The sequence below is a fragment of the Erpetoichthys calabaricus genome, chromosome 14, assembly GCF_900747795.2.
Source record: "Erpetoichthys calabaricus chromosome 14, fErpCal1.3, whole genome shotgun sequence".
In the NCBI taxonomy this organism is placed as follows: domain Eukaryota; kingdom Metazoa; phylum Chordata; class Cladistia; order Polypteriformes; family Polypteridae; genus Erpetoichthys; species Erpetoichthys calabaricus.
In genome coordinates this window covers 29,308,323-29,323,547 of record NC_041407.2, presented here as the reverse complement: position 1 = coordinate 29,323,547, position 15,225 = coordinate 29,308,323, and the positions used below count along the sequence as shown (strand labels likewise).

At 41.9% G+C, this 15,225-nt stretch overlaps 1 protein-coding gene across 2 annotated transcripts in view; it reads right to left on the bottom strand.

Moving 5' to 3' along the window:
* The window catches only part of zgc:86896 (uncharacterized protein LOC415190 homolog), a 55,352-nt gene that overhangs the window by 18,056 nt on the left and 22,071 nt on the right, over positions 1 to 15,225 (bottom strand). For both annotated transcript variants that reach the window (XM_028819129.2, XM_051936252.1), the window contains 4 exons: positions 13,698 to 13,802; positions 3,201 to 3,423; positions 2,273 to 2,380; positions 1,872 to 2,078 (listed from right to left, as the gene is read on the bottom strand). In XM_028819129.2, the coding sequence (XP_028674962.2) occupies positions 1,872 to 2,078; positions 2,273 to 2,380; positions 3,201 to 3,423; positions 13,698 to 13,802 (643 nt within the window). The remainder of the gene's footprint in view (positions 1 to 1,871; positions 2,079 to 2,272; positions 2,381 to 3,200; positions 3,424 to 13,697; positions 13,803 to 15,225) is intronic.

The following is a 15,225-nucleotide window of genomic DNA, read 5'->3' as shown; positions in this document are numbered from 1 at the left end:
CATAAAGACAGGAAGACACTAGTGTGAAAGAAGCACAAACTTTGGTTGGAAAGTATGGGCAACTTCAAAGTATTATAGCCTTGAGATTTAAGATATTCTAAATGGAGGGTAACTAAAATACTGGGAGGTAACAACTGCAAAGAAGATCTGCTAATTCTATACATTGACATTAAGAATTTTTAATTTCTGGGGCAGTGAGGTGAATCTCTTTCAATGCATTACCATTCTATCCAGACTTCTTCCACATTATTTTGGGAATTAATTTCAAAAATAAAAGTAATAATTTTACCATTGTAAGATAGTCTATTAGAATGAATGTATGAGCCCTTTATTGTTGGAAAACAACCATAAATATGTGACTGTTTTAGGGCGACATGAAGGTAAGAATTATTCCTTCACGGCTGTAGAAACATGGGTTCAATTTCCAGATGGGTCACTGTACATGTTCAGTTCAACAGTTTTCTTTGTGTCCACATTTGTTGCTCTCTGGATACTCCTGTTTGCTCTAACACTAACCAGTCAAAGGTTTTCAAACACCTCAATTTTTCCAGTTTAAATTGAAATTAAAGCAGTTCAAGTCCAGTGAATAACTTGATGTGGTACAAAGGTTAACAGTAAACTACCAGAAGTTAATAAATAATTTAAAGTTACCAAAAACTGAGAAATAATATAATTTTCTAAGTTAGACAAAATGTCTTGCTCAGGGAACAAGTAATGGGGCTAACAATTTTCAGCATTTCTGTTGCAATGTAAGTTAATTAAGCCTTAAAAGCTGATTCAAACAGTTCCTAGTAGAAGCGAGTTAGAATATGTACAGTATGTATGGTGTAGCAGTCATGTGCATTAACTGTTTTCAGACTGGCAGCATTTTTCATTTTTGTTTATTTAATTCATTAAAGTATATATGTAAATGGGCGGCACGGTGGCGCAGTGGGTAGCGCTGCTGCCTCGCAGTTGGGAGACCTGGGGACCCGGGTTTGCTTCCCGGGTCCTCCCTGCGTGGAGTTTGCATGTTCTCCCCGTGTCTGCGTGGGTTTCCTCCGGGCGCTCCGGTTTCCTCCCACAGTCCAAAGACATGCCGGTTAGGTGGATTGGAGATTCTAAATTGGCCCTAGTGTGTGCTTGGTGTGTGGGTGTGTTTGTGTGTGTCCTGCGGTGGGTTGGCACCCTGCCCAGGATTGGTTCCTGCCTTGTGCCCTGTGTTGGCTGGGATTGGCTCCAGCAGACCCCCGTGACCCTGTAGTTAGGTTTCAGCGGGTTGGAAACTGGATGGATGGATGGATGGATGGATATATGTAAATGCATATTATGAAAGGTAAATCTGAAATAGTTATTATTCAGTAATTCAGATTGCAGAGAATGGTTCTTTGCTATAAATTAGATGATCTTGAAAATTCACGACTTCTTTTTAAATTTCAAACATTTGTACATTGTACTCTATGCAAGATATTTCAATGAAAACTTAACTTTTCCAATAAGTTTGCTGGAAGAGTAAGTGTGCTAAATTTCAATGAAATCCATCCACTAGGAGCCAAGTTGTTTCATGCAGACATACACACAGACAAAAATAAGTGCTTCTCAATTTATGCAAACACTTCTTAACGTGGATTAAGAAAATTGTTGGGTGGATGCAACTACTGTAAGTTAAGCAAAGCACCAGATTCCATTGAAACCACTAGATAACAGCATATATATTATATATATATATATATATATATATATATATATATATATATATATATATATATATATATGTATGTGTGCAGTTCCTCTGTGAATGTAGACTAAAAACTTCAAATTCTTTCACATAGGATGTGATATTTGTTCATTTGCAACATACGGTAATTTAGTTTAGTTTGTAGTGTACATACCTCTTGCCTTTGTTTGCATCAGCAACATTGACAGTGCTGTTGTGACTGGTCCATGCCAAGGAGTCTCCTGAAGGAGAGAAACAAACACTGTGCACCCACCCTCCACTATCACCATGCTCAAACATCATCTCTCCAAATGGCATCTTGCTACCCCAAGCAGTGGCCCCAGGCTTCTCCTCAATCTCCTTGATATAAGTCGAAAATATTCTAGAAGCAATCAAAAAATATGATCCACATGTATCTCATCTAATAAAGACCATGTTTTTGTTTAAAAGCCAATATGTTTTACCTTTAAAATGTATTACAGTATAGCCAAAATCTGTATCAGCAATAGAAAACTTATAAATTTAGCAAGTCGATATATACAAAGATAGTATTCCCACATGACATTCATGCCTTACCTGCACTGAAAGTCCGAGGATCCAGCAGCAAGCAGAATGTTATTGGGGTGCCAATCTAGACTCAACACTGTGGATCTGATGGATTTCTTAATATGCTTGCTTAGCCACCTGCATACAGAAACAAATACTGAGTAATAATAACAAATATGCATTTAGTCATACTACAGGTCTTATCAAAAATAGCTATATTTCATCCACCAAGTGTAGCAGGCATTTGTGTTAAGTGAAAAAAAGGTGCAATTCAGTTGAAGATGCAGGTCAACATACCAAAGTTAGTAGTTGTACTCTTTACAAGCACAGCTAAATGTATACTAGTCACAAGCAGTCAGGTTATTAGACTAACATCTATTGTATATGATGCCATGTCTTGATGCAGGGACTGCTTGAATTTAAAATGCTTACATTACTTTAGAGGATCACCTACTTGTTTACCAGTGTATTATCCAGGACCAACTTTGTTTTCCTATTGGTCTCCCATCTATTTAGAGATCATGGCAAACTTTAGAATCTGCAATCTGTCAAAACAGGATTGCCAGTAAGGCTGGTTTACAGAAGCCATGCAGTAAATAGAACTGCCATAATAATGAATTGTGAAAGCAGCTAGTACTTTTTAGCAGCTATATTCAGGGTAATATGAGGGAAAACCAATCACCCCCAGAAAACATGGAGTATGTTAGATACTTCTTTAAATTGTTTAAGAAAAAAAGCCAGGAATTATATTTTAGATTATTTTTCTGATTTGAATTTAATGGTTTATTCTAAGTGCTACTGAGAGAAAGAAAAAAATAAATATAGATTTTAATAAGTATAACAGAGTTACATCTTGCATACAGTGTTACCCATTCTCCCGAAATTACCAGTGCAATCAGCTAAACCCAGTTCTCAAGTAATTTTTTTCTTTTTTAAAGAAGGTTCTACTGCTTCTTACCAGTCATTTTCTTTTTCGAAGTAGCAGATGGAAATAATCTGAGCCCCACTGCCCAGAGCAAACTTATTTTCTTGGGGAGACCATTTAACACAGGTAGCAGCCCTGTTAATTCGCAATAATACAAGAGTTGGCTTCCACACTCCATCTTTTAGACTCCATACATATGCATTTCGGTCTGAAGCACATGTCACTATGCGGTTAGATACTGGAGCCCAGTCAATACCTAAAAAATAAAAACATAGTAATACATGGTGGCATTGGTATGTATGTTTCCAGTCATCAGAGAAACAGAAGGGCTAATTCATATATATACTTTTTACATAATTTTAAATTTTAAAGAACTTCTAGGAGTACCAACAAAAGTACACCTCCATTTTTATTGTTCAATTGCTGTAACTGGTGAGAGGCGCCGAGCGGGTGTGGGTATACTTATTGCCCCCCGACTTGGAGCCTGTACATTGGGGTTTACCCCAGTGGACGAGAGGGTAGCCTCCCTTCGCCTTCGGGTGGGGGGACGGGTCCTAACTGTTGTTTGTGCGTATGCACCGAACAGCAGTTCGGAGTACCCACCCTTTTTGGAGTCCCTGGAGGGGGTGCTAGGGGGCATACCTTCTGGGGACTCCCTCGTTCTGCTGGGAGACTTCAGTGCTCACGTGGGCAATGACAGTGAGACCTGGAAGGGCGTGATTGGGAGGAATGGCCCCCCCGATCTGAACCCGAGTGGTGTTTTGTTATTGGACTTCTGTGCTCGTCACGGATTGTCCATAACGAACACCATGTTCAAGCATAGGGGTGTTCATATGTGCACTTGGCACCAGGACACCCTAGGCCTCAGTTCGATGATCGACTTTGTGGTCGTGTCATCGGACTTGCGGCCACATGTCTTGGACACTCGGGTGAAGAGAGGGGCGGAGCTGTCAACTGATCACCACCTGGTGGTGAGTTGGCTTCGATGGTGGGGGAGGATGCCAGTCAGGCCTGGTAGGCCCAAACGTGTTGTGAGGGTCTACTGGGAACGTCTGGCAGAGCCCCCTGTCAGAAGTAGCTTCAACTCCCACCTCCGGCAGAACTTCGACCACATCCCGAGGGAGGTGGGGGACATCGAGTCCGAATGGGCCATGTTCCGTGCCTCTATTGTTGAGGCAGCTGACCGGAGCTGTGGCCATAAGGTGGTCAGTGCCTGTCGTGGCGGCAATCCCCGAACCCGTTGGTGGACACCGGCGGTGAGGGATGCCGTCAAGCTGAAGAAGGAGTCCTACAGGACCCTTTTGTCCTGTGGGACTCTGGAGGCAGCTGATAGGTACTGGCAGGCCAAGCGGAATGCGGCTTTCGTGGTTGCTGAGGCAAAAACTCGGCGTGGGAGGAGTTTGGGGAGGCCATAGAGAACGACTTTCGGACGGCTTCGAGGAGATTCTGGTCCACCATCCGGCGTCTCAGGAAGGGGAAGCAGTGCAGTGTCAACACTGTATATGGTGGTGATGGTGCGCTGCTGACCTCGACTCAGGACGTTGTGGGTCGGTGGGGGGAGTACTTCGAAGACCTCCTCAATCCCATTAACATGCCTTCCAATGAGGAAGCAGAGCCTGGGGACTCAGAGGTGGGCTCCCCCATCTCTGGGACTGAGGTCACCGAGGTGGTCAAAAAACTCCTTGGTGGCAGGGCCCCGGGGGTGGATGAGATACGCCCGGAGTTCCTCAAGGCTCTGGATGTTGTAGGACTGTCTTGGCTGACACGCCTCTGCAACATCGCATGGACATCAGGGACAGTGCCTCTGGATTGGCAGACCGGGGTGGTGGTCCCCCTCTTTAAGAAGGGGGGATCGGAGGGTGTGTTCCAACTACAGAGGGATCACACTCCTCAGCCTCCCTGGAAAAGTCTATTCAGGGGTCCTGGAGAGGAGGGTCCGTCGGATAGTCGAGCCTCGGATCCAGGAGGAACAGTGTGGTTTTCGTCCTGGTCGAGGAACAGTGGACCAGCTCTATACCCTTAGCAGGATCCTGGAGGGTGCAAGGGAGTTTGCCCAACCAGTCTACATGTGTTTTGTGGACTTGGATAAGGCATTTGACCGTGTCCCTCGGGGAATCCTGTGGGGGGTACTCCGAGAGTATGGGGTACCGGCCCCCCTGATAAGGGCTGTTCAGTCCCTGTACGATCGGTGCCAGAGCTTGGTCCGCATTGCCGGCAGTAAGTCGAACCCGTTTCCAGTGAGAGTTGGACTCCGCCAGGGCTGCCCTTTGTCACCGATTCTGTTCATAACTTTTATGGACAGAATTTCTAGGCGCAGCCAGGGCGTTGAGGGGGTCCGGTTTGGTGGGCTCAGGATTGGGTCACTGCTTTTTGCAGATGATGTTGTCCTGTTTGCTTCATCAGGCTGTGATCTTCAGCTCCCTCTGGACCGGTTCGCAGCCGAGTGTGAAGCGGCTGGGATGAGAATCAGCACCTCCAAATCTGAGACCATGGTCCTCAGCCGGAAAAGGGTGGAGTGCCCTCTCAGGGTTGGTAGCGAGATCCTGCCCCAAGTGGAGGAGTTCAAGTATCTCGGGGTCTTGTTCACGAGTGAGGGAAGAATGGAGCGTGAGATCGACAGGCAGATCAGTGCGGCATCCGCAGTAATGCGGGCACTGCATCGGTCTGTCGTGGTGAAAAAGGAGCTGAGCCGTAAGGCGAAGCTCTCAATTTACCAGTCGATCTATGTTCCTACCCTCACCTATGGTCATGAGCTATGGGTAGTGACCGAAAGAATGAGATCGCGAATACAAGCGGCTGAAATGAGTTTCCTCCGCAGGGTGTCTGGGCTTTCCCTTAAAGATAGGATGAGAAGCTCAGTCATCCGGGAGGGGCTCAGAGTAGAGCCGCTGCTCCTCCGCATCGAGAGGAGTCAGATGAGTGGCTCGGGCATCTGATCAGGATGCCTCCTGGACGCCTCCCTGGTGAGGTGTTCCGGGCACGTCTAACCGGGAGGAGGCCCCGGGGAAGACCCAGGACACGCTGGAGGGACTATGTCTCTCGACTGGCCTGGGAACGCCTTGGGATTCTCCCGGAAGAGCTAGAAGAAGTGGCTGGGGAGAGGGAAGTCTGGGCATCTCTGCTCAAGCTGCTGCCCCCGCGACCCGACCTCGGATAAGCGGGAGACAATGGATGGATGGATGGAATTGCTGTAACTGAAGCAGTAGCCTACAGTGATCTTGAGGTTATATAAAACAGGCGTGCTACACATCTAATGTAGACAAAATCTAAAGGTGCCAAATTTTCAATAGACTAGTGGATCTCAAATTATTTTAATCGCAGATCCCTTTTCAACTTGGTAAATAATTTGGAACCCTGAATATTTTTATTTAGATAAAACAACAATTTAAAAAATCTAAAATAATTTATTGAAAATACAAAAAAAATATCCAGATTAATAAAAGAAAAACAAACATATATTAATGCAAATATAATTAATTTATCATCCTTCTTTCTTTTTAGTATCCTGTGAAAATTTGGTTTAATTGTGGATAGATGAATTCTGATATCAGGAGTGGCATCCAACTTACTTCTGTATTTTGTTCTTTGGCAGTATAGAGAGATCATCTACTTTAATATAAATATGTGGTAGGCACTAGAAATGTAACAATCAAAAAATTGCTTTTTTGAGTAAATTTGGATATTCTTCTTTTAAATAACACCAACACTCATATAAAGAAGCTCATCACAATTTACTTTTCTTTGGCTGCTGAAGAAAATGTATCATTGTGGAAGAATATAGCGAGGTCCTCTCATAAATTCAAATCTGACATGAACTTTACCACTAGTGGTACTATACTTCCTTAGAAGGCTGGCGTCCTTCAATATCTGCAATAAGATGCTGCAGATGTTCTATCAGACGGTTGTGGCAAGCGCCCTCTTCTACGCGGTGGTGTGCTGAGGAGGCAGCATAAAGAAGAGAGACGCCTCACGCCTGGACAAACTGGTGAGGAAGGCAGGCTGTATTGTAGGCACGGAGCTGGACAGTTTGACATCCGTGGCAGAGCAACGGGCACTGAGCAGACTCCTGTCAATAATAGAGAATCCACTGCATCCACTAAACAGTATCATCTCCAGACAGAGGAGCAGCTTCAGCTTCAGACTGCTGTCAATTTCCTGCTCCACTGACAGACTGAGGAGATCATTCCTCCCCCACACTATGCGACTCTTCAGTTCCACCCGGGGGAGTAAACGTTAACATTATTCAAAGTTATTGTCTGTCTGTATACCTGCATTGTTATCACTCTTTAATTTAATATTTTCTTTATCAGTATGCTGCTGTTGCTGGAGTATGTGAATTTCCCCTTGGGATTAATAAAGTATCTATCTATCTATCTATCTATCTATCTATCTATCTATCTATCTATCTATCTATCTATCTATCTATCTATCTATCTATCTATCTATCTATCTATCTATTTTGATCTGTATTTTTGTCAGTACCAACTTTATCAGTTTTCTTATCATTAGAATTTTGTGAACTGCTTGCATCACTTTTGTTAAAACTCTTTCTTTCAGCCAACGATCCATGACATTTTGTGATAAGCACAATATAATATAAATTTATGAAAATCAATATCCACTCAATTTTTGTATCAAAAGTATAGGGGACAACATCACAGAATGAATGTGAATCCAAAATGCACGCCGATCTACTGTATGACACATACACCAGTTCATGTGCAGTAACTGTAGTAAACCTCTGTGACAATAAGCGTCACAGAGGCAGCACTAAAACATAGAGAGCAGAACTCATAGTGATTTGGCATAATTAGATTTGAACTATTTACTCTTTTGTATTCAAATTTGATAAAAGTCAAAACTTTATGCAGAATATAAATATTTTTAAAACTAATTTAATTTTTTCATGTAAATTAAATAGTTCAGTGTAAATTAGAGATCAGCAAACTGATTATAAATAATATGAATGTCAGATCTATGTATCTTAGAGTAAATACAACATGTTACTAAAGACATCATCTTAAGTCACACTGATACTCAAGTGGTCTCAAACTTCAAGTACAGGTTTCTTATTAAATTCTACAGATGACATGCTTTCATCAATTTTTAAACTTCATATGTTGATGTTCTGTTCCTTTGGTACAATCAGACTACATCTGTATTGTAAGTGCCAAGTGGGATGGACGGGCATCCTGTCCAAGAGAGGGGAATATTCCTTACCTGGAAGGGAGGCCCCAGGTGGATGAATGGGCATTCCGACCGAGAAGGAAGAAAGTTCCTTACCCAGACAGGACACCTCAGATGGATGGACAGGCGTCCCGGCCAGATGTGTTATCGATACCTTTCCTGGCTGGGATAAAATGGAAAAAACAGGGAAGTACAGTTTCTGGGGGTTATTTATTCCCCCAGGATGCTAGGTGGCAGCTTCCCTCGGACAAAGCTCCAATTTATACTCCCGCAGGGCACCTTGGGACATGTAGTTTCGGAGGTCAACCCTGTCGGGGTGTGTGGGTGCCACCAGGGGGAGCTATAAGAAAGGTGCATACTTTGAAGGAGGTTCCTCCTGACATGAAGTGCTGCCAGGCTGTAGACACTTGATACCAGAAGCACTCCTGGGTCCTGGAATAAAATGAACCATTTGGCCTCATCCAAGTGAGCCAGAGTCGGGAAAAGGTGGACAAAGCTTGACTGGAGCAGAGACGGAGGATTTATTGTGGAGGAAAGTCTATTGAAGGAGTACTGAAACATGTACTGTATAAGGTACTGGATTTAATAAACCCACATTTATTGAAGCCTTTTGACTGTGTGACTGGATGTGTGTTCTGGGTTTGAGGAGCTACAGTTAACTCTAGTGTCCACAGTATACTCGTATTTTCAATGCACCATTTAATTAATCTAATAGCATTTATTCAATAAAGTAAGTCACAAGGGGCCAGTGTGATAATTTAAATGAAGTAAAATTTGATTAATTGATTGATAAATGCCCTAGAAATTTGATTCTGTTCATCTGGATAAAGTTTTTAAGTGGGAGAAATATTTCGAGACTTATCCAAGTCTCTTCCTCAGTCTCAATTGACTGCAGGTTTCCCCAACCTTATAAACAGTACCTTTGCTTAATCACAGAGACTAGCACCATTGACAAAGGGCCAGTTGATCAGTGATATGCAAATTGTCCACTGATTAGTAGACGTGTGAACCATTCATAGAGGGTTGAGGAATGGCTGCAATCACAGCATTGTAAGATGGTGACAGATGTACCCTTAGGCCCCCTCCTCTGTTCAGAGATGGTCGTTCCTTTTTCACGTAAATGACCTCCTTGATTCCTCTCTCAAACCAGCACTCCTCCCTGTCCAGGATGTGCACCTCTTCATCTTTAAAGGAGTGACCACTATCCTGTAGATGTAAACAGACTGCGGAGTCTTGGCCTGACGAGGAAGCTCTTCTGTGTTGTGATATGCGCTTAGCCAGTGGCTGCTTGGTTTCCCCCGATGTACAATTCACAGCACTCCTCCTGGCACTTAACTGCGTAAACTATGTTACTCTGTTTGTGCCATGGGACCCGATCCTTGGGATGGACCAATCTTTGGCGTAGCGTGTTTTGGGGTTTGAAAGCCACTGAGACCTGGTGTTTCGAGAAAATGCGCCTCAGCTGTTCCGATACTCCTGACACATACGGGATCACTAAGGGTTTTTCGCTTAGGCAGTGGATGTCCTTCCTCTCTCATGAATCGCTTGGAGCGTTCTTTAGGTGTCCTCCCTGCTTTGACAAAGGACCAGCTGGGATATCCACATATACTCAGGGCCTTTTTGACGTGGTGTTCTTCTGCTTCCCTGGCCTCTGAGTCTGTGGGAATGGTGTTAGCTCTGTGTTGTAGAGTCCTAATGACACCTAGTTTGTGCTCTAGTGGATGGTCAAACCTTAGATATTGGTCCGTATGTGTGGGTTTTACGGTACACATCCCACTTTCAAATGTCCCCCCGTTGACGATGGAAATTTCATAGTCTAAGAAGGCTAGCTTGTTATTTTTCATATTTTTCATATCCTCCCTGGTGAACTTAATGTGACGTCTACTAATCAGTGGACAATTTGCATATCACTGATCAACTGGCCCTTTGTCAATGGTGCTAGTCTCTGTGATTAAGCAAAGGTACTGTTTATAAGGTTGGGGAAACCTGCAGTCAATTGAGACTGAGGAAGAGACTTGGATAAGTCTCGAAATATTTCTCCCACTTAAAAACTTTGTCCAGATGAACAGAATCAAATTTCTAGGATTTCCTTACCTGGATTATTGAGCATGCATTGAGACGTGATTGATAAATACATAAAGTATTTATAGCAAGCAGCCCAAATTCATTAGTTTTATGAACCTTCTTATTTGTTTTACACTTTGCTGATATAATGAAAATTGAAAATATGATGCCTCTACACATTTTAAGAGACTTTATTCATAAAACTATAAACAAAACTGTGTTACCAGTTCACAGAAGCAATGATATATTGCTGATAATATCATAGATATTAGTTTTTATGTCAGTAATTTGCATTACCCCAGTGACTTTTTATTGTGACGTACGGCCGGGGCCCATGCCTGGCCGGGACGCCTCTTCTGTATATGTTCCAGAGGAGCAGGCATGGGCTGCACAGTACCTCCCCCGGACCACTTGGTGGCAACCCCCCTGGGTGACTCTGGTACCTCAGATACCTGCAGGGCTCCATGAGAGATGGAGTTCTCCACAACCCTGTTGGTATCCAGGGTGGCCACCAGGAGGCGTTGCAGGGGTTCCTGGGCCCGTCTGGGCCGTAGTTCAGCCACACCCGGAGATGCAATTGGAAGCAGGTGGTCAAGCACCTGAAGCACTTCCGGGTGAGCTATAAAAAGAGCCACCAGCCACCACTATGAGAGCCAGTGTCGGGAGGAGGGAGACAAAGCTGCCAAGGAGGAGTGGAGGATTGAAGAGTTATTTGTGCGTGTGACTTATGGTTTGTGGGACTGTGTTGTGGCTGAGGGACACACGGATGACATGTGGCCCCAGCTGAAGAAGGAAAATAAATTCTTTGTTTATTTTAACATGCCTCCGTTGTCAGTCCATGTCGGGCTGAGCGCATATATTGCTCATTATTACAATATATAGGTACAGTAAATGGATTTAAGTTAGTTGAATTATGTAGATCTTAAATTGTATGAGGAGTGGACGTTTTCCACTTTTTCACAGGCTTAGGTAGAGGAGATATTGGGCCAGATGCAGGTTAAAGCAGTTTATGAACTACAGACAACAAAACCCCCAGGTTATCATGACCACTTTCTTTTATTTTGCCATAATGTGTTCTTTGCTAAAGTAGTGGAACCCTGTAAGCCTTTTGATGGGCAGAGAAAGCCTGGATTGGCACAGTGAGGTCGGCCTTACGTGACCTTATCAGTGGTGCCAAATTCAGTCCTTGGTTGGGTCCCTGTGGTTGCAGGATTTCCTCTAAAACATCTTTTTTTTTTTTTTTTTAACCACGCTTATATTAACTTCACCCGTTTGTCTGGTACAAACCTTGTTATTGATATTTAACCCACTTCCTACTGTCCAAATGACTTGAAATTTAGCACAATTACTCACTTCCGATGACAATACATAATCAATAATCAGTTTCACTAATTGATCAATTAATCCATGTTAATTAAAAAATGAAATTTTCATATGATGAATAGTTTCAAGATTTCACCAATAGATGGCGCTAGTAACAGATAGAAATATTAAAGGAAGTGTTAAAATAGTGATTACACAAGTATAAAACAAACCCAAGACTAAAAAGTTGAATATATATATATATATATATATATAAACACTTTTTAAAAGCCACGCTTATATTACAGTGGGTACGGAAAGTATTCAGACCCCCTTCAATTTTTCACTCTTTGTTATATTGCAGCAATTTGCTAAAATCATTTAAATTATTTTTTTTCCTCATTAATGTACACACAGCACCCCATATTGACAGACAAAAAAAAGAATTTTTGAAATTGTTGCAGATTTATTAAAAAAGAAAAACTGAAATATCACATGGTCCTAAGTATTCAGACCCTTTGCTCAGTATTTAGTAGAAGCACCCTTTTGAGCTAATACAGCCATGAGTCTTCTTGGGAAAGATGCAACAAGTTTTTCACACCTGGATTTGGGGATCCTCTGCCATTCCTCCTTGCAGATCCTCTCCAGTTCTGTCAGGTTGGATGGTAAACGTTGGTGGACAGCCATTTTTAGGTCTCTCCAGAGATGCTCAATTGGGTTTAAGTCAGGGCTCTGGCTGGGCCATTCAAGAACAGTCACAGAGTTATTGTGAAGCCACTCCTTCGTTATTTTAGCTGTGTTCTTAGGGTCATTGTCTTGTTGGAAGGTAAACCTTCGGCCCAGTCTGAGGTCCTTAGCACTCTGGAGAAGGTTTTTGTCCAGGATATCCCTGTACTTGGCCACATTCATCTTTCCCTCGATTGCAACCAGTCGTCCTGTCCCTGCAGCTGAAAAACACCCCCACAGCATGATGCTGCCACCGCCATGCTTCACTGTGGGGACTGTATTGGACAAGTGATGAGCAGTGCCTGGTTGTCTCCACACATACCGCTTAGAATTAAGGCCAAAAAGTTCTATCTTGGTCTCATCAGACCAGAGAATCTCATTTCTCACCATCTCAGAGTCCTTCAGGTATCTTTTAGCAAACTCCATGCGGGCTGTCATGTGTCTTGCACTGAGGAGAGGCTTCCGACAGGCCACTCTGCCAATAAGCCCTGACTGGTGAAGGTGCTGCAGTGATGGTTGACTTTCTACAACTTTCTCCCATCTCCTGACTGCATCTCTGGAGCGCAGCCAAAGTGATGTTTGGGTTCTTTTTACCTCTCTCACCAAGGCTCATCTCCCCCGGTAGCTCAGCTTGGCCGGACGGCCAGCTCTAGGAAGGGTTCTGGTCACCCCAAACGTCTTCCATTTAAGGATTATGGAGGCCACTGTGCTCTTGGGAACCTTAAATGCAGCAGAAATTTTTTTGTAACCTTGGCCAGATCTGTGCCTTGCCACAATTCTGTCTCTGAGCTCTTCAGGCAGTTCCTTTGACCTCATGATTCTCATTTGCTCTGACATGCATTGTGAGCTGTAAGGTCTTATATAGACAGGTGTGTGGCTTTCCTAATCAAGTCCAATCAGTATAATCAAACACAGCTGAACTCAAATGAAGGTGATCTCAAGGATGATCAGAAGAAATGGAAAGCACCTGAGTTAAATATATGAGTGTCACAGCAAAGGGTCTGAATACTTAGGACCATGTGATATTTCAATTTTTCTTTTTTAATAAATCTGCAACTATTTCAAAAATTCTTTTTTTTGTCTGTCAATATGGGGTGCTGTGTGTACATTAATGAGGAAAAAAACTAATTTAAATGATTTTAGCAAATGGCTGCAATATAACAAAGAGTGAAAAATTGAAGGGGTCTGAATACTTTCCGTACCCACTGTATATACATTAAACATATTATACAAAAATAAAACATAGATTACCAGTTATGCGACCATTATGTTCTCTTAGTTCATGGATTTTTACCCATTCCTTCCCATTTTTCTGATAAATGTGGACTTCATGGTTGTTAGGACTGATGGCAATTTCTAGGAAATAAAAAAAATGCAATAGTATGTTTACAGGTATTTTTGTGGTCATTTTGTATTTATACAAACAATAAAATATATTTAATGAAAAAGAACCAGAAGGAAAAATAAAAAGAGATGACACCTGCCCCATATTAGTCCCAGGGTAATTTTGTGAAAAATTGAATAGAATAGAATAAAAAAAATAGATTATAAGGAATCTGTAAAAAGGAACAGAAATGGTATATTAAAAGGAGGAAAGTAGGTGAAGGTGTCATGTCCATCCAAGTGCCAAGAAAATAGAATACAATTCCATGAACCTTGGAAGGATTTTAGAAGAGGACCCCCTAGAAGTGAAATAGTATTAAATAAAGCAGATTGTATTGGAGTGGGTAAGTGGATAATATTTTACTTTTCACAAAGTTACACTATTTGTCACATATTCATAAATAATCACTTCAGTCCTGGGCCAGTAATTAGTTGAAGGTGGAAGAAAGATCATGGAATTTACAAAAACAACACTGTACATCAGCAAACTAGTCATCTTGACATCTGCAATGTGGACCAGAAAAGACAGGCAAAAATATTACAGGATATGAGTGTGGATTTAATGTCACCTAAGATGCATGGATAATTAAAAGCATGTTTAAAGATAAGTAAATGTCCATATGCTGGTAATTAAAATGTGAGGCAATAGTAAACTTAGCCATCAGATTTATAAAAGGAATTCAGGAAAAGTAAAGCTGATTTAGTAAAATTGATTTATATCAAGGCACTCTTCAGTGCACATACAATAAAAAATTTTTTTTACTACTTTTCTGTTTATTTAATGATTGAATTATAATAGATCATTTAGGAATACAGTACTACATCTTTTTTCAAATCAGATCAGATACCCATATCCTATCCTATCTGGATGAAAGTGAATGAAGATTTAATATGAAGTAATCAGTCAGAGATATTCACACATTACAAATGGTTGCCAGAAGTTCATCATGCTAATTAATTGAGGAGATCACCAATAAATACCTTCCAGATTCTCAAGTTTTATACTGTTCTTTGTAAAACTATTTTAAAGTTTCCAATTTTATGTTAAACTAGACAAAGAGCCCGTTTCAACAACGTAAGATGAAACGGGCACGAGTTTGTGTCAGCAGTGTATGAAGAACAGATGATATGTAACAAAGAAGTTGTTTTGTAATGATTGTAGTCCGCTTTACTCATTACTGTACAGGCTTGTACTGTTAGTTGATGAATTTTCCAGGCCTATAGTATAATATGAATGATGAATGTTCCAGTACAATATGGAATAGTAATAAGTATAAGCACCACAAACCTGATATAGGTGTATTGAATGAATGCGTAATTGAATCAGAATGCGTAATTAAGCCTTGAGCTGTAGTCGAAATCGCCTTTCAGGCCTCTAGAGCTTTAATCGAAGTCG